At 40.0% G+C, this 24,389-nt stretch overlaps 2 protein-coding genes across 5 annotated transcripts in view; one reads left to right on the top strand and one right to left on the bottom strand.

Annotated features, from left to right (window-relative positions):
- The window catches only part of cpne2 (copine II), a 247,181-nt gene extending 238,031 nt beyond the window's left edge, over positions 1 to 9,150 (top strand). For all 4 annotated transcript variants that reach the window (XM_051382686.1, XM_051382684.1, XM_051382685.1 and 1 more), the window contains 2 exons: positions 3,150 to 3,386; positions 7,744 to 9,150. In XM_051382686.1, coding sequence (XP_051238646.1) covers positions 3,150 to 3,386; positions 7,744 to 7,851 — 345 coding nt within the window. In that variant the 3' untranslated portion in view covers positions 7,852 to 9,150. The remainder of the gene's footprint in view (positions 1 to 3,149; positions 3,387 to 7,743) is intronic.
- A 2,222-nt stretch (positions 9,151 to 11,372) lies between these two features.
- On the bottom strand, positions 11,373 to 20,783 carry psme3ip1 (proteasome activator subunit 3 interacting protein 1). The gene is made up of 7 exons (XM_051382754.1): positions 20,631 to 20,783; positions 18,304 to 18,440; positions 18,105 to 18,203; positions 16,972 to 17,093; positions 14,083 to 14,222; positions 13,595 to 13,686; positions 11,373 to 12,611 (listed from the first exon to the last, which is right to left on the bottom strand). Exons 2-7 carry the CDS (start codon positions 18,428 to 18,430, stop codon positions 12,349 to 12,351), a joined length of 843 nt encoding a protein of 280 aa, XP_051238714.1. The 5' UTR covers positions 18,431 to 18,440; positions 20,631 to 20,783; the 3' UTR covers positions 11,373 to 12,348.
- Between the last annotated feature and the right edge of the window lie 3,606 nt (positions 20,784 to 24,389).

The raw sequence follows: 24,389 nt of genomic DNA, 5'->3' as shown, positions 1-24,389 counted from the left end.
GTATCTGAGGCAGTAACACATAAAGTCCAAATGAAGAACAAGCCTAAGGCTCAGTCTCACATCCATGATGGCTTTCTATTTTGGTAGAATTTCTTGGTAGGAAGTCATACAGTATTCCTCGAGCTACGGTACAGTCTCATTGAGGTAGGAACTGTTAATGGGTCCAATAAACACATACTGATTAGAACATCAATAAGGAAATATTGAGTCCAGTTTGAAAGCTTATCAGATGCTAATTATTTTCCTCTGACACTGGATTTTACACTGAAAACTGAAAGCAATAAGTTGCTCCTCTGTCTCAATGAATGAAATAATGCTACATGTTAGATCTACTATACATTTTACCCGGAATGTGCACTCTCATATATTTGTCCAGGCAAAGTGACATTGGACTGTGCTGTGACAAATGTTGCCCCAGGATCAAATTACTGCCTGATAACCCCACTTTTCCAACCGGCGCCCTCTGCACAGGCAGTGGTCTGGCTGAAATGAATGAGGAGTCTGAAGTCAGACTGGTTAATGTTCCAATTTCTGAGACAATATTTCTTGCTGAGGAATTTCATTTTCATTTTCTTACTTTTCTTACTCTCTTTTGCATGTCTAATCAAAGACACTGTTTGGTCCCACCTGCAGCATACACATCACACCATCAAGCTTACTGGTTTTCACCCCACATCTGTTTGTCACAATTTTTCCAAACATTTCCATTGCTATTTGCACCAGAAGTTGTTTTTTCACCTTGGCTATACACAAGTCTCGAATGAGAAATATTTGGCCGCTGGGAGACAAATCACAACTAAATGTGTAATCACTGCTGGTGCTCGAGCACAGCTTCTAAATCTGTCGCTTGGGGACCGAAATAAGAGAGGTATTTATGCCTTTGGAGCCACAGATGTGTTTACTGTGAGGCAGTGGTTAGCACTGTCAAAGACCCTGGGTTGCAACCCCAATAAAGCCAAATCAAGCCATACTTATTTTAATTTCAAATGTTTGGTCTTTCAAATTCAGAGCTAGCAATGCCAAATGAAAGAAGCAGTCATTTCATAAGAAAAAGACACCTCCGTTAAGAAACAGCAGGCTGTGCAGCTGGAGAACACTTGTCCCTGTCCTTGGTTCAGTCTGTTTCCGTTTACGCTTGCGCACTCTGATGTACTTGAGATCAAGTTTCAGACTGCAAGACTACACTGCTGCTTGGACAAGATTAGCAGGGGCACAAACTGTGTTGCTGATGTTTGTAGGGCAGCAAGAGAGACGACAAACAGCAACACTGGGGTTAGAAATCACATTACCTGTAAGAAAAATGTACCAATGTGCAGCACTCTCAGGTGGTTCGGATCTGCAAACTTTCAACAAATGGTACACGTGCCCCTCTTGAATATATCTAGTGGCATGTCTCCTGCCTAAATCTAAAGAGAGTGCAGTGGCTGGGTATCATTATGCTCCCACGGTGCTTTTTGTCCCTAATTGTACCCTGTCACCCTGTGGAGAACAAATACATGAGCGAAATACACAAAGGATTGTACTCGTCTGTGAGTTGTGTGCCAGAATCCTTTTGTTTCTGTAAGGAAATGATTGCAGACCCTTTTCTTGTTTTACATTACAGTGAGTTCAAACAGGGGTGGAACATAGGAAGGAGTAACAGACAATGAGATGTGACAGCCGCAGCAGAAGTGTGTGTGGACCACATGCTGGGGTAGTGGGTAGACTGGTGTGTGTGTATGTGTTGGCGCAAGTGGGTGGGTAGGTTGTAGGCTGCACAAATCGGCTGCTGCTCTGTGCTCAGTGTTCTTGTTCCTCAGATAATGAGAGAACCTGCGACTGCAGACTGTGTGACTGTGTACGAACACACTTCTGCCACTAACACACACACACACACACACACACACACACACACACACACACACAGGCTGCGGGCCAGTGTAGTTTGTGCGTGGCCCAGTGTGTGAGCGACCCTGTCTGTCTGTGTGATAATGATTCTCTAATGAGCGCTGCTGTTAGCACATTAAAGAGACAGGCTTCACAGCCCTCCCTGTGTGTGTGTTTCTGTGTGTGATTAAAATGGAAGTGTGATTTTGTTCCGAGTAAAGTCAGCGTGGTCTCCACGTTGTGTGTTATTATCATAGGATAACCATTTACATTCAAATACACAGAACCGATGCATGTTCTTTGAGTGTGTGTGTGTGTGTGTGTGTGTGTGTGTGTGTGTGTGTGTGTGTGTGTGTGTGTGCGCCTGTATAAGATCTGCCTTATATCTAACCATTACCGCAGAGCATGTTCAGTAACATCTGGCCTTTTGAGAACTCCCTCAAACAGCAGAGCCAAATCTAACTCTATAACTATTTGATATAAGTAGTCAATTCTTACTGAAATCAAGCATGGCGTCAGTTCAGGCGGAATATGCTCTTGTACTGGCTGATCAGCATCACAGTTATTGGCTCATTTGATGCTGTGTGTCATATTCACGCAGGTGTAGAGTATATGAGAGACACTATCACTGTTTACTTTAAAGATTGTACTCATGCCAACGCTGTTCATCCCTCCACCACCCCAACCTCCTCCTTATGTGGTATTTTGCATCATCTGTCCTATGCTAGCATTTATGTGAGTGTATTTCACGTGTCCTCAAAGTGCTTCATTTATCATTTTATGTTTGTATGCTCTTTCTCTTTTTCATCACTGGATTTCTTTTTTTTTCTCTTTTTTCTTCCATAATTTTTTTCCCAGGAACAGATGGTGTGTTCTGTCATATGAATGGAGCCCAACTTGCTGTAATGCAGAAAAGCTTTCATTCTGTTTTCTGTTTTTCTCTCCCTCGTGCAGTGTTGTCCAGCTCCTGTCTCCTCCTCACTGTCACTCCTAACACTCCTTTATTGCTTTTTTTTCCAGATTTAACCCTTGACTGTCTTTGTCCTCGCCCTCCGTCTCCACTTCCACAACACTATATTACTCTGCTTACCATTCTTGACACCATAATCATTATATTGTAACAGATTCTCTTTTTTATTTTGATGAAAATTTCAAGTTACTGAGATTTGAGATGCATCAGTAACATCACATAAAAATGTGATTTCTCATTTTCCCTTTGTGTCTTCTCTCCCTACTTTCTCTCTCCATCTCTTCCCTTGCACAACCCCTCTTCCCCTCTGCAGCAGTACTTCACTCTCCTCATTATAACAGACGGTGTCATTAGCGATATGGACGAGACACGTCACGCCATCGTACAGGCGTCAAAGCTACCCATGTCCATAATCATCATCGGCGTGGGCAACGCAGACTTTGCTGCCATGGAGTTCTTAGATGGAGACGCCAGCGTTTTGAGGTCCAACACAGGAGAGGAGGCTGTTCGGGACATTGTGCAGTTCGTCCCTTTCAGGGATTTCCGTAATGTGAGTACTTCTCTCAGGCTGTTACACAATGAAAACCAGGGGGATGACACGGAGCCTGTAAGCATATTTAAAAAAAAGAGAGAAAGAAAGAAACTGCTTGTACTAAACGGTTAAGGTTTACTGTAAAAAACAAAACAATTACGTTTTTAAAATTTAGATTGGTGTCAGGTAGGTTCAGTCTTAATTTCCAGATACTTCATTTTCATTTTTTCATTGCACTATGCTATGTAGCAACACCAGTCTAACACATAAATGCACACAAGGTCCAGTCTGAGATATCCTTGTTCTCTCAAATGGGTATAATTGCTATCCTCAAAACTTATATAGGTGTCACAGTAGCTGCCCGCTTCAAACCAGTGAGAAGAGCTCAGATAAAACAGCACGGACAGAAATGTGTGAAAAGATGGTTTAAAAAACTTTGGTAGACAACTTTATGTTCATGTAGGCTCCCATCACTAATAGTAAGCTGATGGAGAAAATAGTTTCCAGGGCCTTTGTATGTTTTTTCTATCCAGTGGCTTTTTAAATGAGTTCCAATCCCAGAAGTGAAAGTTGTGCTACTTACCTAAGGCGTTTTGAGTTTGGTCCAGTATTGAGTGAGAGAGCTGCAGCCTGCAGCCACAAACTGGCTACAGTGTAATCCTTATGGGCAATTGGTAACCAATGCCAACATGTCCATTAAGTCTTTGTTTTTGTTAATGGCTGGCAGAGAAATTAAAAGGTCTTTGTTCGTTTTGCTTGAACTGCTGTGTGTCTAACGTAGTCTTACTCAAAGAGAAGTCTCTCGAGAAATATCAATGCCATGATTGAAAGTATTTAATATTATTTCAGTATAAGTATATTAATAAGTATATTTACAGTACAATGCACTTCAAAGTTTAGGTTTTGACAAGCGCTTCATTGAGCAAGCCCTAAGAGTCCACTTTATTCTACCAAAAGAGACCAAAAACAGAGCGAAAAGAGAATGATTATTGGACTTACATTCATCAAGTGGCCAGAAAAATGACTCCAAATAAATGCTAATGTTCCTCCATATCTGCTGGATAGTTCACCATGTTAAATTATTATTATTTTTCATCAGTCATAAATCTTTTTATATATTTATAGGAGATTAGAGCTAAATTTGTAGCCTATTGGTCATCTCTCTTGTGTAAATCAATTCCCTAGTGCTTTTGACTTCAGATGTACAAAACTGGTTTATCAGAATGTATAACTCTTACACTGCATAACCATGCTGATACACTGGACTGTGACTTCAAATGTAAGTGAGCAAAATATTAATACTTTAATATAAATGTAATGTAAAATGAAACCTACTTTCAACTTTAGTGTTTGTTGAAGGCCTATTTACATATATATTTACTGTATTACTGTTACTCTCTACAAAAGAAGTATTTTCTTCCTCAACCAAGTATCATAAATACATTTCTTGATTTGCAACAAACCAAATTGCTTGACAATTGGTTGACTATTGAGGGAGTTATTCGGATTTAAATTGTGAAGCTAATGTTTCAACTTGCCAATGTGATTTACAGTGCTACTTTGACTCCATCTTAGTTCTGCAATAGAGGCTTTACCTAATCACATGATGTCATGCTGTCTTGAGTGTGAATGTGTTACCAAATGGCAGCCTGTTGCTACTCAGATTGTAGCTGGTCGCAAACCACACACACATACAGAGTGTGTTAGATGAGGAGAGCTGCCTGGTTATCTCAGACTTGACAGAGACACTGTTAGTGAGCGTGCAATGTTCTGTGTTGACGAGCATACATACTGCGCATATAAAAAGTGTTAATGTGAGTGTCCATACATGTGCGCTGTAGGTGAGCTCATGGACTAATTTGTGTGTGTACATTTGTAGGCTGTACACGGGAGGCATTTTTGGTCAATTTTGTAAATTTTCTGTGTGTGTGGGCTGGTGGTGGGCGATCTGACTTCCTCTGTAGTGGGAGGAACAGACAGTGTTTGCTGGCTTCATTCCAGTGCGTCGGTGGGAGGGTGAGAGACAGCAACAGACATAATAGAGAGGAAGAGGGAGAAATGAAGCTGAGACCAAGGAAATTTAATAATGAGTGACCTAAAATGATTAGCTGTGTTGGCAGGCTTACTTTCACTACAAATTACTGTCTTCATAAAGTTGGTGTAGTTGGTGGTGATTAGATTGTCTTAAGTTACTAGCTATTGTTGTAAAATAATTGAACAGACGCCAAGGCATTTGGATTGTCTCAAAAGTAAATAAACTATTTTAAATTCAACCCTAAATTGTACCAGAAGCCAGTATAACGAAGCCAACATCAGTTTGATATAGGAACACTGTAGAGTCATAGTAAGCAATTGTGCAGGAATATTTTGAACTAATTGTGCTACAGGGTATTTAAATAAAAAAAAATAATAATAATACAGTAGTCCAGACGTGAGGAAACCAAACTGATTGTTCAAGCTGTTGAAAAGACGAGAGGGGATGCGGCACTGAATAACTTACTTGAGATTTTTATCAAAGTTGAATTGGGAATCAGAAATGGCCACTTGGTTTCTGGAAACCAACTTTGGGTTAGAAGCCAGGAAACCTACTAAGGAATTTTGCAGGGTCTAATTTGGTGTAAAGAATTTTTGTGATTTTTAACTTCAGAAAACTGACACATCGAGGCATTCATCGCATTAGGATAATTATGTAAAATGGCCAGTGGTCTGGTTTCATAAATATATAAAACTGGACATCATCAGCATAGCAATGATAAGAGCCACGGCCAAACCAATAGATAATGTGGAAGCATGTAATGGGATACTTAAACAGGTCCCACAATTGAACCTTGAGGAACTCCACATGACAGAGAGTTGAGTCTTCTACTAGGTTATAGATATTTCAAAGGGAATAGAGCTAGACCAATAAATTAAATCACTATCTGTGTATGTCTCTTTATAAGAAACAAGAATAGAATTGGCAAACATATGTTTGTGATCATTTAGACAGTGTTTCCATTATATATTATATCCATCAAAGAGCACTGAGCGCTAAGCTATTTTTTTAACTACAAAATGTTCTACTGAGTACATATTGTGTTTAAAACTCTTAAGGGGTTCTTATTAAAATGTATCAAAGTTTATGTTATGTGTTTATGAAAACCATATATCAATCGATATGTTATTTTTAGATTTTTAAACTTTATTTTTATAAATCCAGTATTGGTCTGGCTATTGTAGGAAATAAGTAGTGGATGATAACAGTGGTTCTCAAACTCCTCTCAAGGGGCATCATAGAGCCATTGCAAGGGGTTACAGATGACAAGTAGGCAAGATGTGGAATGCATCTAAAATTGAATAAATCTGATTCACAATTTACTCAGAACCAAAATGTCATGTAAAGTACATTATGGACAGATTGTTCATTGTTGAAAAAAGTTGGCAATTCTCATCAAGTGTCAGCACTTCAGGCAAAGATTAATGGTGTTTTTCAGAACAGAAAACTTAGGACTGTTTTGTGTTTAATGTTGGTATTTCTAGTACTGTTGTCAGGGAAGTAGATCTTTCTGTCCATATTGGTGTTTTCTTTGATATGTCTGTCAAGAAAAGGTAAATATATTAGCGTATATGTTGTCTTTTTATGCAATGCAAGCTTATGTACATGTCAATAAGGTTAACACCAGACTCTGCTGATTAGCTCTTTGATAATTTTGACTGTGAAACTCTTTCAAACTGAAAGTTATTGATGGTATTGCACCTGAAAAGATAAAGACCATCTCCGACGAGCAGAAGGCACCATGGAGAAACACCTCAGCTGTGACAAGTCAGAAAAGAGAATGCAGGAAAGCTGAGAGAAAAACACATTTTCCGATTCACTATGACATTTTTAAGAAGAAGCTTTGTGTTTACTGTTTAGAAGCTAACTAATCCCCCAACAAGATTAGCCCCCGACTTCCTTTCTCTCGAGTGTAATGAGTTTGCAGCTTTTTTGGTGGAAAAAATATCAGGTTGGCCATAAATTCCTCCATGTCAAAAAACTGAACTAGTAAACATCCAAAGTCCACTTTCAATGGTTGCTGGATCAGAAAACATAATCTATGTTCTATCTACTCACTTGTAAGGTTTATGTTCCTTCCTGACTGTTTGAGCAAGTTGGTGGGTTTTTCCTTAATTTCCTTCATAAGGGACCTGAAAAACAGACCAACAAATGCAAAGAGGAGCATACACTAGTACAGTAAACATCACGCAACCATCAGCCTGCTCTCTGACTGGAGAGATCACTCAAAGTGGGACCAAAAGAGACCACAATCACCAGAATTCTAACCTTTTTCAGCCTTCATTTTGCATTGTGTGTTTGCAGACATGAACGTGCTCTCTTGCTCTTTTTCTCTGTCAGGCACCCAAGGAGACCCTTGCTAAGTCGGTCCTGGCCGAGCTGCCTCAGCAGGTCACCCAGTACTTTAAACAGCGGAATCTACCTCCCACCAACCCAGCACCGGAGTGACATGCCCCGAAGACGAGAGCCCACACGCTGTACAATAGCTCAACAAAACCTCTCTTCTCGTTAACAGCAAACAATACAGAGTGAAAGTGTGTATATCAGCTGTGAACAAAAATAAGTTGTGGACAAAAAGACAAAACATTGAAGACATCCCTGTCATTATAATTGAAAAGTTTTTACTTCTTAAAGAATGTTTGGCTAATATCCAGTGTGAATCCATCCGAAATGATATTTTCTGTTTCGTAAAGCTTTCCAGAAGACACACACACACACACACACACACACACACACACACACTATGATGATAATGTGTAAAGGACCTTGCATGTCTCCAGTGATGGCAGGTGTGTCCAAATGATATGGATATATATGAATATGCAGGTAAAACACTGGCCTTTTTTTTAGAGAAATGAAAAAATATCTTGATTCATCGGGATGTAGTTTTCTTTTCTTTTGCATGTGAGTGTCTTGTGATTGATACCATGTAATACATACAACTCCTCGGTGTAAAGTCCTCTCTAAGCTGAAATATATCAGTGGTTGAATCCCCTCCTGTTGTCCTATGGAACCTTTCCAGGTAGCAGATCAGATGAAGGCTGTTTGCTTTTGTGCTCACATGTGGCGGACTGAACAGAGCACTGGGGTGAGTCTTGATCACCAGTCATCTGATAGGCAGGTTTTATTGCTCCACTGTGCTTATTTGATTTAAGAGGACAGAATCAGAGGAGGATGAGGCCATAGTGGCAGCTGTAGCACTAACACAGGATAGATGTGGGATACTGTGTGAACTCATTAGGCTGTTAAAAACGGGGCCGTTTTGCTAGCTTTTGCAAACTCCTTTGATTTCTAATGACTTCGGTTCATCCTGCATGTTGCCAATATCTACTCACTGTTTACAAACTGATGCTGATGATCACAAACGCATGATTTCTTTGTTCTTCTCAAATTATGTATTTATCAGATTTTGTAAATATTTTAATGAGATTCTGTTGAAAGGGAAAGAAGTGTTACATTGCATAGAACGTGTCCGAGAAGGCTTGTTAGTGTCAGAGTTTTACAGAGTGGAAACAGAAGAGGAGTTTCTGATATGCATATGTATCGAATGTATATTTATATGATGCTGTTTATGTTTAGTCAATGTTTCTGACATGTTTTTAATGTACTTTTTATGCAGTGCTGAATTGTGTATTTCAACTACTACTATGTGTATTGCTGTGCATCTTTGTACTAAATGTGTTGCTATTGATTTTATAAAGTTTTGTCTATGTCCACTCTCAGGTTAATAAACTGAAGGAAATGTCACATGTGCACTGTCTCTGTGGATATAAGAGCAGAACAACCACAACAATACACACAGGACACACAAAATGACTAGAGATGCAAAATGACCACAAAGAGACAAAAAAAGACCACAAAGAAACACAAAACAACTACAGAGAGACAAAACATCCAGATATGAAAAACGACCAGACACAAAATAACCACAGAGCGACAAAAACACAACTACAAAGTGGCACAAAACAGCTACAAAGAGACTAATTGACTACAAAGAGATGCAAAACAAACAGGTGGGTGGTGACAAAAAAACCTTTGCACCAGATTTGTGTTTTACTCCTCAGCTCTGAATTACAGCCTGCTGCTACCAGTTAAATGGGCAGAGTGAATTCAGTTTACACAACGTCTGGCATCAAAGAAACTCCTAAAAGTGACAAATAGAGGAAAATAATTCCTAAAAAAATCCAGTCCAGATTTCATCCTCATCGCAGCTCCATCCTTCAACCTTTTTGGCAGTACGTGGATGTGTTGGTGCTGCTGTCATTGGCACAAACCACATTAAACAAACTAATAATTGCCATATTGAAAGAAATGTGGCAGCAGGGGACTCATTGTCATCTATAGCATTTGTGTTTAGTACTCCTCTCTGAAAAATCCTGATATCTTCTGTGTACGTTGGTTATATTATTTGTTGTCATGGTAACTCTTTTCACAGCTACACCAATGATACTGAGCTTCATCTGCCGGTTAAACTGAGAAACCAACGGCTGCCTTAATGATGTCAGTGAACTGTCCTTGGAAAAAAATGCTTGTTACTGGCCATGAACACAAGATAAAATTATCCTCCAGTCCTATCATCTCCTATATGACAGGAGAGGACATTTTATCAGCGAAAGAGAAGCACAAACATCGCACTGCTGAGGTTGTTTAATGACACTGAGAGACTTCAGTTGATTTTGAGATCATCTCACCTTGACTGCCACCCTGTTTTTCTGTCTTAATCAGCTAACTGAGCTCAGCTTCACACGCACAATTCTGCTGCCAAGGTTTTAATGAGGACCGAATACACATCTAAGAATCCAATTACCCGAATTAGTTTTGATCTAGTCCAATTTCACACATTAATTTTATGGTCCATGTAGGTCTGGCTCCAAGCTACATCTCAGATCTTTTAACCCCTAACACACTGGTCCAAGCATCCATCTCCCAAACCTGTTCAAACTACTTTTATAGGAAGACTTGCTGATATATTTTGTACCTCAATACTTTTTTTTGTTTCCTTTTTTATCTTCAGGTTTCAGACCTGTGCACAGGCAGCAAAATAACAGATCCACAAGATGGTGGTGCTAGAACGGCTTCATATTTTGGCCTGAGCTGTAGGGCTTATTAGATTGCTCCTTTTTAGGTTAAGACTAATTAGATCTAGATTATCTTTTTAGGATGCATTTTAATAACTTTCTTGACTGACTTTTTAACATGCTATCACGCTAAACGTGGATGGTAAACATACAAATCCTCTGCACCTTCATTACGAATATGTTGGCACGTGTAGTGCCTCACAGAGCCGATGGTTTGGCTCGTAAGTCTTGACATTGGACTCATTTTACTGTATAGGCTGTGTGTTGAAAACGGGCCCCTTGAAGGAACACACTGAGAATAATTCAGAGGTCAGAACTAGGCTTGTTGCAGCACCAGTGATATTTTTGCCACACTCAGAGGGGAACTAGTGTAATCCTAAAATATATAATTTATTGTGTAAGTTGTGACAGTATTTCCCTCATTCAGTGGTACGCCAATAAGAAATCTGAGGGATCGTAATATGATCAGTCTAAATTAAGCTATTTTCTCCTTTGAAATACAGGATACTTTTACCTCTCCAGGCCTCTAGCCGCTAAAATGACAACTTAAAAAGGAAGAATCACTCTTTGGTGCTAATTATTCATAATTCATGTTCACTCACACTCACACACACACACACACACACACACACACACACACACCGTACTTTGAGGTGAGTGGTCAGATGTGGACATTATCACAGACAAAATGGTCCAGAACCACTGACCTGAAGGAAGTGGTGCCTAGTACCAGATAAAGACAAAGGCTGGATTACTGCAGTATATGTACTATCCACAATTGGTGCCTGATAATAAAATAAAGTTGTTGTTTTTTTTTTTTCTCTCAGTATCCTGCAAATATACTAGCACCATGTCTCTTGTCACACACACAAATATGCACAGTAAACACAGTACAAGGGAAAGCTCTTTTATTTCAGATCAACAAAACAAAGCTCCAACGCCTGAGACAGCAGCAAACAGTCCATCATCTCTCCAGCACGATGTGACTTTGAGACAAACTACTGATGAGAAAACACATTACATCACACAAATAAAAACAGGACTTTTCAAACCATTCAGACTAACCCAAAGAGAGAGAGAGAGAGAGAGAGAAAGAGAGAAAGAGAGAGAGAGAAGCGTGTCCTGCCCCGGCTCTCTCTCCTCAGCTGCTGATAGCTAAAAGGTGTGAGTCATGTGACACAGTTTAAAAGCAGTCTCTTCCTTGCTCCACAGCTGTCAATCACTGTTCCCTCAGCCAACAGCACAGCTTGCAGTCGCTGTGGCTTGGGTTGGGAGGGGGGGTGTAGGGGGGGGCAGGATGTCGTCGGGGTAGGCAGTGCGGGATTGGTTGCTCGGCTTAAACTGCGTGAGACGTGATTGAGGGAAGGAAGGGTGGAGGTGTCATGTTTGAGTGCCACAATAGCAAAAACCACAAATAGATACACAGATTTAGCTCAGAATAGAGTTTAGATTGGTGTTACTGATTATTAGGATTATATTAACGGGCTGAACTTTGTCTGACGACAAAGAGCAACAGTTCAACTCACAGCTGTGAAAACAACAGGAATACTGAAAATGTTTGCTACGTGTGTGTGTGTGTGTGTGTGTGTGTGTGTGTGTGTGTGTGTATGTGTGTTTGCGTTGCCAGTGTTTGACTAACATAATGTGAACTTGTGTGGCCCGCAGGCAGTGTATCTCTCTATCAGTCTGTGTGTGTATGACCTTTAACGTGTCTCTGTGTGTGAGGTTACCTGTTCTGACTTTTTGCAAGCCATTCTGAAGGCATGCCCACATACGTCAGGTTGTGTGTGTGTGTTTGTGTGTGTGTGTGTGTGTGTGTGTGTGTGTGTGTGTGTGTGTGTGTGTGTGTGTGTGTGTATGCGGGTGTCTATCTGTAGGCCCTGCTGTGCCGGGGGTACGGCAACATGATTGCGTCCACGCTACCTTCGCTGTCCGAGCTGCTGTCAGAGTCGCTGCTGCCGGAATAAACCCAGAGTCCCGGTAAAACGCCTACGCACACGGCTGCGGACGGCAGGTGTAACACGCCTTGACCGGAGCTCAGGGGAGCCGAGGGGGACTTTGGCTTCAGGCCGGGGACTGTTTGTTGAGCTTCAGCTCCCCCTGCTCCTCCTCCTGCTCCATCCTCCTGTTCTGAACAACACAACACACTGTCAGATTCAGGTCTTGTACATGCAGACATCCCCGCATCAGGCTCTTTTTTTATAAAGGACAGAGAAAAATTGAATATAACTTAACAGGCACTTTCAATGCTGTAGTCATTCATTTAGTAATTAGTCATTTATTCTGATGAATTCAAAATGTTTGTATATATACACTACTCACAAAAAGTTAGGGATATTCGGCTTTCGGGTGAAATTTCAGAAGATGTACATAAAATGCACTATAACCTTTCCAGGTGATCTTAATTTGACCTTCTACTTAAATGCCCTACTTTCATGATATAATATCACTGTAGCATCAACTTTTTACATTTTCCATAAATTTCACCCGAAAGTGGAATATCCCTAACTTTTTGTGAGTAGTGTATTTGCAAGCAGACTATGCGCATAAGAGTGCCTGTACACTGAATGAAACAAACACCATCTTGCATTGAGGTGAGAGCTAGAATACGAGATGAATAAAAATGAAATCTGAAACTTCAGACCAGCACAGAATAAACATTGTGGATAAAATAAGAGCAGACACCTCACCTTGGCTAATATAGGGCCTAACCAGGGAACAACTACCATTCTTCAGTGCCACTACACTGTGGGATCTACTGTGAACCGGATCAGCTGCTAGCCCTGACGGTAGACTCAGGGTTCTGTCTCATTGTTTCTTTTCTTAAGATTTCATTATGAGACAGACCTGCCTAAAATCTGAGTAAACAGCTGAATCTACATCACACTTCCACTTCGTAAAGAGGGCCAGTCATCCTTTCCAATTATAATTCTAGCTCTGCATGTCAAAGAAAAACGCACCCTATGTATGCAATCTATGCATCATTCACTCATGAGCAGTGAGTTTCTTTCTGGTCGGACAGTTCTATTGTCCAGTTGTCCAAGAGGTGTACAACTTAATGTCTGTCCACTTCAGACAGACATTCCTCTGATAGGCCTCAGGCTGCAGCCCACCTGTGTGTCTCTCTCCATTTCCTGTCGTTGCTGTTGCTGTCGTTGTGATTTCCACTTTCTGTTTCTTACTGCTGTCTGACGACTGGGAGGAACTGGGTGAGAGAACAGAGAGATGCTCTAATCAACACTTTCATAGTTACAATAGGTGAGATGTTACAAAGTGCATGCATCCATTCAAACAGCAGGCCAACAATGTTAGCTGGCCAGCTGGTGAACATGGTGGAGCATTTAGGAGCTAAAGAGAAAGCTATTTCTCTCATAAGTTGGTAAGGAGAGAGAAAGGACTTATATTCATCAGATGGACACTAACAAAACTTCAAATGAATGCCAATGTTGGTCGGGGTCTTCTGGATGTGTAAATAAGCAACTGCTTGCTAAAAGGTTCATCATGTCAACTTTATATGGAGATGTCAGTGCTGTGTTTACAGCTCGTTCTGCTGCCCCCAAGCCAAATAAAATCAATTAATGCCAGCTTAAAGGATGTGTACCTGCGTCTCTTGACAGCTCCAGCCAATAAATGGGCCTGAGATAGGAGGCTGGTCCTTTGTTCTGCCCCTGAATGTTTAGGTGCTGCCTTCTTTTCAGGCTCTTTGCGGCTTTCGGTGGATGCTTTCTTCACTAGAGCGCTGTGAAAGCACAGGGTTAAGGTGAATACACCATAATGGAGCCTTTGAGAGGGAGCAGAGAGTGGGGGCTCGGGGGCAGGTAGAAAAATGCGACTCATTCAGCAGCAGCCCATTCAACAAGTTACATTCTGCGCTCCCTTCAGGGGGAGCCATTTCATCTTCCCATGAGTGTGCTGGAAAAAGTGACACAGTTCTGAAAAGGCTAAGAAAAGTGCTCAGGCAGAGAGAGGTGACACAGATATAGAGTCTAAAAGAGGACCAGGAGATGGACAGAGCTCGGGAGACATGAAATCGGGTCAAGATGCAGAGAGAAGAGGAAAATAGAGCGAGAGAGGCACGGAAAGACAAAGCACAACAGGTATAAGACAAAAGGGACAAGTGGATATGAATCAGCAGTCACAAAGTGGGGCATCAGATATGTGTGAGGTGCAGACGAGCAGTCCTGAGTTTTCACTGCAATAACTAAGGTCTGCACCTGTGTGTGCGCATGTACTTAGTGTTTACAGCAACTGCTTTAAATCATCACCGTAGTTACCAGCCTATGATACAGTTTCCACGACAACCCATTCTCTTCTTCATCTGCAGACAAATCTGTCTGTCAGAAACCTGTCTGTCGGAAAGACAAAGAGACAGACAGAGAGGAACACATGAAAAGCACAGAGAGCAACAAGCAAAAGTACTGGACACGTATTCTAATGAGCACTGTGGATAGGCAAGAATCTCATCTGGTGTACTATTTTTTTTTACTCTGTCCTAAATACGTGAATTCTTCCCAATTGATTATCATATTAATATTATTCTTAATCAGATATAACAATCTTATTTTTATTAGAGGAAAATTCCAAACAATAGACAATTTTAAACTGGGTCTAAACAGAAATGGAAAAGACAAAAGAACACATAATGCACCTTTTACTTTCACTAGACATTGTACGGTGCAGACATGCTGCATGTGCTGTAATGTAGTGAAGAAAGTAAGAGCCAAGTCTGGACGACCCCGAGCTTCTTACAAAATATTCGTATTCTTCTTTCATGGGTTAAAAACTGAGGTTAAGTCATGCAGCGATATGATGCAGATGGGATTTGGCAAACGATGTGTTCATTGATTGCACCCACTCATATCTGATTTCTCCAGTAGGAGAAACAGTTGGCCAATCAGAGCTTAGTAGGCGGGATTAAGAATGGGGATGTCATCTTCCTACATATAGCTACACTGATGAATTGGCCAAGCACCTATATCTGTTGATATTAAATAATCATTACAGAAATGCCACGCTGGATTGGGGGTCATTTAGAGACAGACGGAGAGCACAGACAAGTTCATTTTTTAGATACCTGGATGTGTCTAATAAACGCTTGGTGGGGTTTTATAATGATCAACCAATCAGTAACGAAGAAGCGCAGACCACACTGTTCATGCATTGATCTCCTTTGCCGTTTGTTTGAGGAGCCTAAAGAAAATCCCAAGAACGCCCTTGGGTGCTATTTTATTACTATATTTATTTATTTGTTCATTCATTCATTCATTCATTCATATGATTGTATGTTCCAATACTATGTGAAGTTGAGTGTAGTTATCTCAGCCATCTAACAGGTAAAGGCTGTTCTATACACTGTCAATGGGCTGCTCATTCATTCTTGTTAACTGCAAGAAGCCAGCTTGCCTGCTGTTTCAGCCACATTCCTGAGGGTGGCAGCAGAGGACCATTTAAATTAAATTAATTATTTCCTTCTTTTCTTTTTCTATTGTAAGGGATCCATCCAAGTGTGTAGATACTGATATTATATAGAGTTGTATTAATGTGAAAAGGTACACAGTCATTTTATTTTATTTTATTTAAATGTATTTGTTAGTTTAGTTTAGTAGTTTAGTATTATTTTATTTATTTTGTCACTGTATGATCACAATGTAAAGACTACAGTGTTCAGTTTTTCAAGCCAGAGGAGGACTTACTGTAAACTGTAAGGGGTAAATCAATATGATATACTATGGCACAGGGGTCACAAGCAGTCAGTTCAGGAGGATGAACAGATGGATCACATGGATCACACCTACTATACTGTAGGTTACTATATTGGCATGAAGGCATAACATTGGGATCATATAATGACATAATCTAACTACATAATATTAAACTAAACAAATACAATAAAATACATGTGTACATTTTCCAATAACATCAATATCTACACACTGAATGGATTCCTTACTATAAAGAAGATGTCATTTATTTATGATCTTTTTTTTTACAAGGGAAAAATTCATTTTCTAAACGGTCCTCTGCTGCCACCCTCAGGAATATTATAGTAACAGCAGGCAAATTGGCTTATTGCGGTCCTTTGCGTATTAACTGGCTGATATAACTACACTCAGCTTCACATAGTATTTGAACATACAACCATATGAATGAACAAATAAATAAATAAGAACTATAGATTAAAATAACAACCAAGGGCGTACTTGGGATTTTCCTTAGGCTACAACAAACAGCAAAAGAGATCAATGCTTGAGTAGTGTGGTCTGCCCTTACTGACAGGGTGATTATAGTTCAAATGTATTGGTTGTGGAAGCCACAGGGTGGAGATCATTATCAAACACCAGCAGGAGTTTAATAAATGCAACCAGGTGTTTATAAACGCCTAGTGGTGTCAAGTGTGGTTTACTCACATATTTAGGCAAATAATCACTGAGCAATATTGGTTAATGAATTAGTTAATTAACATAGAAACAAACATGCCATAAAAGGATATTCTGTATTCCAACAGTTCCTGCTTCTCCTCATCCCTGCGTTGCTTCTCCACCAGGCACTGTTGCCGGGAGACCTCGTCCAGGAAGCTACTCTCATCCTCGTCCAATCCTCTCACCATGTTCCCTGTCACCATGGAAACAAACATGCTCTCAACACATGGCAGTAGATTGATTGCATTTTTCAGAAAACAAACCCTAAGAGTTTATTTAAAATCCACACACAGGCGACCTTTGTGGAAAAGAAACCCCAGAAACTAAAGACAATAAGGCTTGTGTACTTTAAACAGATTTATGACACTTATTGTGTAGTTTGAACACGGACACTATCAAACAATTGTCTTATGAATGCTTGAACAGAAGAGTGGGAATTTGTTCCCAATTAATCTCTTGTAAAATAATGTAGATAAAGGAATGACGGGATATGGCTTTCACAGTAACAAATCTGCCATCTGCCAGTGACATGTAGAAAAAACACAAAGACTAACTTTTGAACAGAAAACTTTAAACATATTGTTCTGCTGTGTGCAAATATTTGTATGATTATACCAGATATTTTCGATTTTCAGAGATATTTACTGTTTCACTCTATGTGTGTGTGTGTGTGTGTGTGTGTGTGTGTGTGTGTGCGTGTGCGCGTGCTGGTGTCTATCCATAGGCCCTGCTGTACCAGGAGTACGGCAACATGATTATGTCCACGCTCCTGTGGCTGTCCGAGCTGCTGCCGGAACAAACCCAGAGTCCTGGTAAAAGGCCAACGCACGCGGCTGCTGACAGCAGGGGTAACACGCCTTGACCGGAGCTCGGGGGCACCGATGTGTATGTGGGTTACATATATATGTATACAGAGTGTATAGTGCGTTATTCTACTATCAGGAGTACACAGAATATAAAAAACATTTTAATGCAGTCGTGTGTGCGGAACTTTTATTGTATAACTTGCAAAAACAGACCTAAGATATGCCGACTGTTAGAACTGAAATCAGGAAAATTGAGTGTTGGCGTGGACTGTTTCATTTAATAGTACTAATGGGTTCAGCTGAGAACAAACCTTTGTCGTGACTGTCGTGGTTCAAACCTAGATAACAGTGGGAGGTAATAGTCCTAATGTGACAGAGAAACGGAGACAAAGACTCACTGAATTTGAACTGCTCCTCATAGTCCTCTTGTTTCTTGTCTTTCTGCTCCTGCAGTCGCTCAAAGAGGGAGCGTGGGTCATATTCCTCCTCCGGGGCCTCTGAGGAGTACACAATCAAATATGTGGAAGTACACACAGCTGTATGTACTCTAGATGTTTAGTGCGTTTTGGTACCGTGTGTAAGTGCGTATGTTCTTACGCTCTGGGTCGTCGGGCTTCCTGACCTTCTCCCATTCCTCCTGTCTCTTCTTCCTCTGCTCATCAAGCTCAGCTTCTGTCACAAACTTCCTGCTGAGGTCAACTCCTGCTGAGCCTCCCCCTGCCATTACAACTTACCTACACACAAACACATAGACACACCTTACTTTGGAGTATCAGTCCAAAACATTTCTTTTCTTACTTAAGAGTGCTGGGCCCTGATATCCTACAAGGTGAAGAAGTCTATATCACTGGTTGTCCTCTGGGCACTCACGCCCAGCAACGTCATGAGTAAACCTAATCCATTAATACTCAGCCTGTGTCCCTTTTAAAACCACAGCTGCAGCGCTGGAAAATAAGCAAAAAAGTGAGGTGGCACCAGCACATACTCTATGCTACACACACAAAATCTATCATGGTTGCTGACTTTCTCGCTAGATACAGCGACTTATCAGGGAAAAAAGTGAGTATATTCATATATATTTCATTGTAACTCATTGGCATGCATGCTGCTCAGAGTAATTGCAGCAACAGCAACGGGGTCTCTCCCTCTCCTCTTGAGCCATGCTCAGACAGTCGGCAGATGTGGCACAGGAGAGCACGTTTGACCTTCTCTCTCCAGATGTCTGTAATAGTTTGTTCCAATAGTTTGTAAATATGCAAATGACTGTTTGACCTTCTCTCAGGATTAGGATGTTTCTATAGCTTTTTAGTAAATAGTTTGCACGAACCTGTACATATGCAAACAGTTTTTTGACCTTCTCTTTCACGCTTTTCTCTCCGGATCTGTGGATTAGGATGTTTCTATAGCTTATATGTAAATAGTTAGCTTGAGTTTGTAAATATTTAAATATGTTTGTTCTTCTCCCACTCTAGGTAGATTTTTAGAAACACTTCAGTACTGCAAATATACAATGACTCTTCAAGAGATTTTTTGATTACTTACTAAATACTAATGATGATCCATCGCAGACGTAAGGTGATTTCACTTTTATTTAGACAGATGTGCAGGGAACAACTATGGCCGACCAGAGTGAGTCAGTGAAGTGATGCAAGTTACTGAAACAAAGTTATTAAACTGTATTCGTTATGTAGACTGAACAAAGAGGACTTTCAGTCTGGGACAGTTGAAAGTACAATTTGGGACAGCTGCGGGACACTGAGGCAAAAAGTGAATTTCGAGCCCTGAGATCAAAACAATTCAATGATGCAATTATTGCATGTTCAAACTCACTACGGACAGGACAATAACACGCTACTAATAGATTCACAAGTGCAATATGAATTTGTCTTTTTCAAACAGAGGCCCCGGTAATGAATGAATGAATCTATCTGTTGTAAAGTTTCAGTGATGGAAATAGAATTAGAGCACTTTAAAAATAACAGCTGCTAAAAAGAGATCTAGATTAACACTGTAATGTTAGAATACATGCATATCTTATCAACTACAGGCTTTTCCTGACATTTGGACTCGACATTATTATACATTTTATACATTATCATGTTGTATTTCTGTACAAGAGATAAACCAGTGTCACATTTACCAATTCTGCCCATGTTCACTTGAACCCTAGATTCAACTCCACAGTGATGTTTAAGCCATAGTTTACAATAGTGTTCGTATAAATGCACACTGTATTATATTAGGTTTTATCACTTTATGACACACAGCTACAGTGAGATCACACAGCTACATAACCAGAAATGCGTGAGACCGTTTATTTCAGAAGAGGACTCAACTGAACACACCTGGTTGAGTGGTTTGGCTCCCCCTCGTGGTCATATTTAATCATTACAGGTAATTAAAAATTGTAGCATTTTAAACGGAATTTCGTTCAAAGAAGAAGACGGCTCAGGAGTACCGTGAGGATACCGTAACCGCTGTACAGTGAGGTGAAGGTCAGGATGAACTCGAGGTCTGCTTCACGGACCAAAGCCTTTCGTTTCTACCGGCCCCGGGGATTCACTCGATAACAACGGTAGCCGCTAGAGGTTAGCCTTTTTAAACCGGAGGACACACTGGGCTAACGACACCATAACTCAACACAGCAGTCAGTCTGCGGTAACGTTACGCCGTTCAGACGCACCGGCTTTCTGCTGTTGTACTTTAGCGGCAGGTTAAAGTCCCGTGTGCTGGCTGCAGCCCCCCCGCCGGGCTAGCGTTAGCTTCATTAGCATTGAGGCGAGCTGTTGTCAGCGCTGTTAGCAACAGAACACCGTGTCATGTTGGAGCAGCGACACTTTGAGACGCACCACCGGACACACTTCAGGGTCCGCGGAGGACGGTTCCTCATCCCGGTGAACCGTCTCTCTGGGACTTGAACTTACCGAGCTCGGCTAGTCGATGTGATAGTACTGCTCCAAATCAATGACGTTTTGTGTCACTGTCAAAATATCCCGTCGCGATTTTCGAAGCGCGACTTTAGTTCCGACCTGCTCTTCTGCACACTTAAAATGTAACGTTAAGTAGAAAATAGTAAATGGGGAAAAAAAATAGATATACGTGAGGCTAAATGAAGGGATTGTTAAAAATACATTCAATAGCCTTAGTCCATGAGCCAGGGCCCCAAATTTGGGCCATCGGTATCATCGGGGGGACAAAGTCTCATAGTGATTTTTGGCAAGGTATACAGCCCTAGTACTAGAAAAATCATGATAGCAGTGCAGGGGTGGTAGCGAAATCACTTTTTTCAGCTCATGAAGTTACTAACCCCTTAAGATAAATTCTTTTTTTTTAAAAATCTGGTGTATATCTGGTTTAGGCTCATGGTAGGGATATTGTCAATATTTCATAATATGGTGCTTGGTATCGTTGGAAAGGGGACCTTTTAGGCTTTCATTTAAGCCCAGTACTGAATCTGTCTGACAAACACAGAGGTCACATGACTTCTTTAAACCAGAAATAACACACATTTTCTCACAATTTCCGCCTAAACTGTATGCTTTCTTTTATCCCTGGGGCATGAAGGAACATCAGGGACACAAAACTCAACAACTTCAATGCTCAAGGCACTCTGATGATTCAGAAAATGTATAATATACCCATACTATTTATTTGTGAGAGCCTTAAATTAGACTTGTGCAGCCAGCACAAGTCTTCAAAATAGAATAGAGCGAATAGAACGGACAAATAGGATGGAGCCCTATTAGTTGTAAAAGTCAATAAAGAAACAGGTTGTAAAGTCAATATATTTAATCAAAGACTGGTTTGTATGTTGATATCCATTATTTTATTATCTAATCATCATCATTCTCCATGTCGTCCTCGTCTTAATCTGAACTTTCTACACAGGTCGCCTGGTTTTCACACTTTGTCAGTTTACACATGTCTGTGCACCCGAGGCCATTTGCAAGACACATACATCGAGTGAACATTTTTTTGTGCAGTTGCAGGCGAGTAGATCCAGGAGAGCTTCAGGTGCTGGCCGGCCTTCCATCCAGTGCAGCACCAACTGTTCACCTTCCTCCTCTGTCTCCATCTTCCATCCTCTGCCAACAGGGCTTGGTACTTGTGGGTCCTTTTCTAAACATCTTCTCCAAATACCAGCCTGATAGTTAGCTCGCAGTGTGTGTTGCCTCCAGTGTTGGGAAGTTACTTTTAAAAAGTAATTAGTTACAGTTACAAGTTACTTCTTCCAAAAAGTAACTAAATTAGTTACTCAGTTACAAATTATAAAAGTAACTAGTTACTTCAGAAAGTAACTATTGCGTTACTTTCAAGTACATTTTTAAATGCTCAAATGTGACCCCACTTCCACCCCTCTTTAATGGAACTTAAAATACACGTGCATGTTCAATTATTTATGAATATTATAATGAAATGGACACTTAATACAATCCATTATTAACAGAAACAATGTACACAAATCTAAACTATTTTAATGTTGCTGTGGGACAAAGTGAGACTAGCCTCCAATCAAATGCCATGTATGTAGATATAATGTTTATATAGTGGATCCATACAAATAACATAATAGATGTTTTGGAACTTTTGATATTTATTGCCCCTCAACAGGCCACAACTGGGCAAAATTAAATTATGCTTGTTAAGCACTATACCAAAAATGAATTACAAATTTTGGTAGATATACTGTACTTCAAGTATTTTCTTCCTCGAAAAAGTAGAACAGTGTAACAATATGAGGTGCTTTCAATCTAACATAATAATAATAGCATAATGTGCATTTCACGATTACATTCGTTCCTTTAATTTCTTGGAGGGAAAAGTAATGGCTATACTTCCATTTAGAGAAGGCTACTTTTGGATTATTTGGGCTCGCCATACCTGTCTCTCGTTGAGTGACTCGCTTGTGTTGTTCGTTGTGTGTCCGACTATGCGTGCTTTCGAACACCCGCCCAACTCTACCTCTGATTGGCTTACCATTAAATTTTACTCAACCTCAGCCAATCGTCAGCATTTATGCGCTTGTCTCGTGCACTCTAATTTAAGGCTCTCACAAATAAATAGTATGGGTATATTATACATTTTCTGAATCATCAGAGTGCCTTGAGTATTGAAGTTGTTGAGTTTTGTGTCCCTGATGTTCCTTCATGCCCCAGGGATAAAAGAAAGCATACAGTTAAGCCGGAAATTGTGAGAAAATGTGTGTTATTTCTGGTTTAAAGAAGTCATGTGACCTCTGTATTTGTCAGACAGATTCAGTACTGGGCTTAAATGAAAGCCTAAAAGGTCCCCTTTCCAACGATACCAAGCACCATATTATGGAATATTGACAATATTCTTACCATGAGCCTAAATCAGATATACACCAGATTTCAAAAACGGAATTTATCTTAGGGGGTTAGTAACTTCATGAGCTGAAAAAAGTGATTTCGCTACCACCCCTGCACTGCTATCATGATTTTTCTAGTACTAGGGCTGTATACCTTGCCAAAAAACAATGATAGCATTTGTCCCCCCGATGATACCGATCAACCCCCCTGGCTCATGGACTACCTAATTAATTCGGTATTTAAGACTCAATTTCCTTCAAAAAAATACAGGTTACTGGTATTGTTAGTATATTTAAATTTACAAAAGTGAATTAAAATACAAATTGAATTAATAAGTAAATATGAGTTATTGTATTTATCATGTAAAAAGAAACATTCATAGATTTTGAAAGTTTCTATGTGTGCAGCGTTTATAGGTCAATGTGCAGGTCCAGAAGAAGAGAAAAAACCATTTAAGGTTTAAATTCACAGAAAAAACACATCACATTAATATCGTTTTTGAACTTCTAAAGGAATAATTCTGAATCAACTTCAATGGGATTTATTTCACCTTATTAGATAAAGATAATAACTTGTGTGCACAAGATAAAAAATATCACAGGACCTGAAATTCTCCAATTCATATCTGACCAATATGATATTGCACAGTGGACAGCAACATTGTTTTATTTTGTGGAATTTTCCATACGTTTAAGAAGGATCAGGAGGAGATGCCTAGACGTGAACTCCATCCAATTCACTGTATAGGAGCTATACATTACTTCAGAATATAAGAATCACAATATCTAAACAAGGTCATTAAAATGAATTATCCAAGACACTTGGAGCCAGTTTTCCAGAGATCGTGAGATCTGCAAAGTGAACTTTTTCAACTTGTAAGGGACTTGGTTCTGTTTGACCCCCACTGCTAATATAACTTATATTATTATTATCATATTATTATTATTAGTTATTATTATTATTCATCACACATGGGTTATGTTAACATTAGGTCAAGCAACAAGCAACAAAAAAGTGAAATTTATGCTTAGGTTTTACAAGAAAATAGGCACAGCCACGACCCTACAGTGTTTGTCCCTTAGGCAGTGTTGATCAGACATTAGTTGACATTTGTTAAAGGGATTAGCAATTCCTCATGGCCAATGTAACTCAGCTCTGTTTTGAGAGAAACTACAGGTGTAATACAGCCAGTGAAACCAGTTATGTGTTGTACTCTTCTGACTGAAAGTCTTTACTGAAATGTTGCAAATGTTTTTGCAATGTTGGATGATTTGGCTATATAGTATATTTCTATATAACACTTTGGTGGAAGTATTTAGATGCTTTATTTGAGTAAAAGTACTACACATACAA

This window comes from Dicentrarchus labrax, unplaced genomic scaffold (genome assembly GCF_905237075.1).
Source record: "Dicentrarchus labrax unplaced genomic scaffold, dlabrax2021, whole genome shotgun sequence".
Taxonomy (NCBI): Eukaryota; Metazoa; Chordata; class Actinopteri; family Moronidae; genus Dicentrarchus; species Dicentrarchus labrax.
This window is presented reverse-complemented; position numbering and strand designations above follow the sequence as displayed.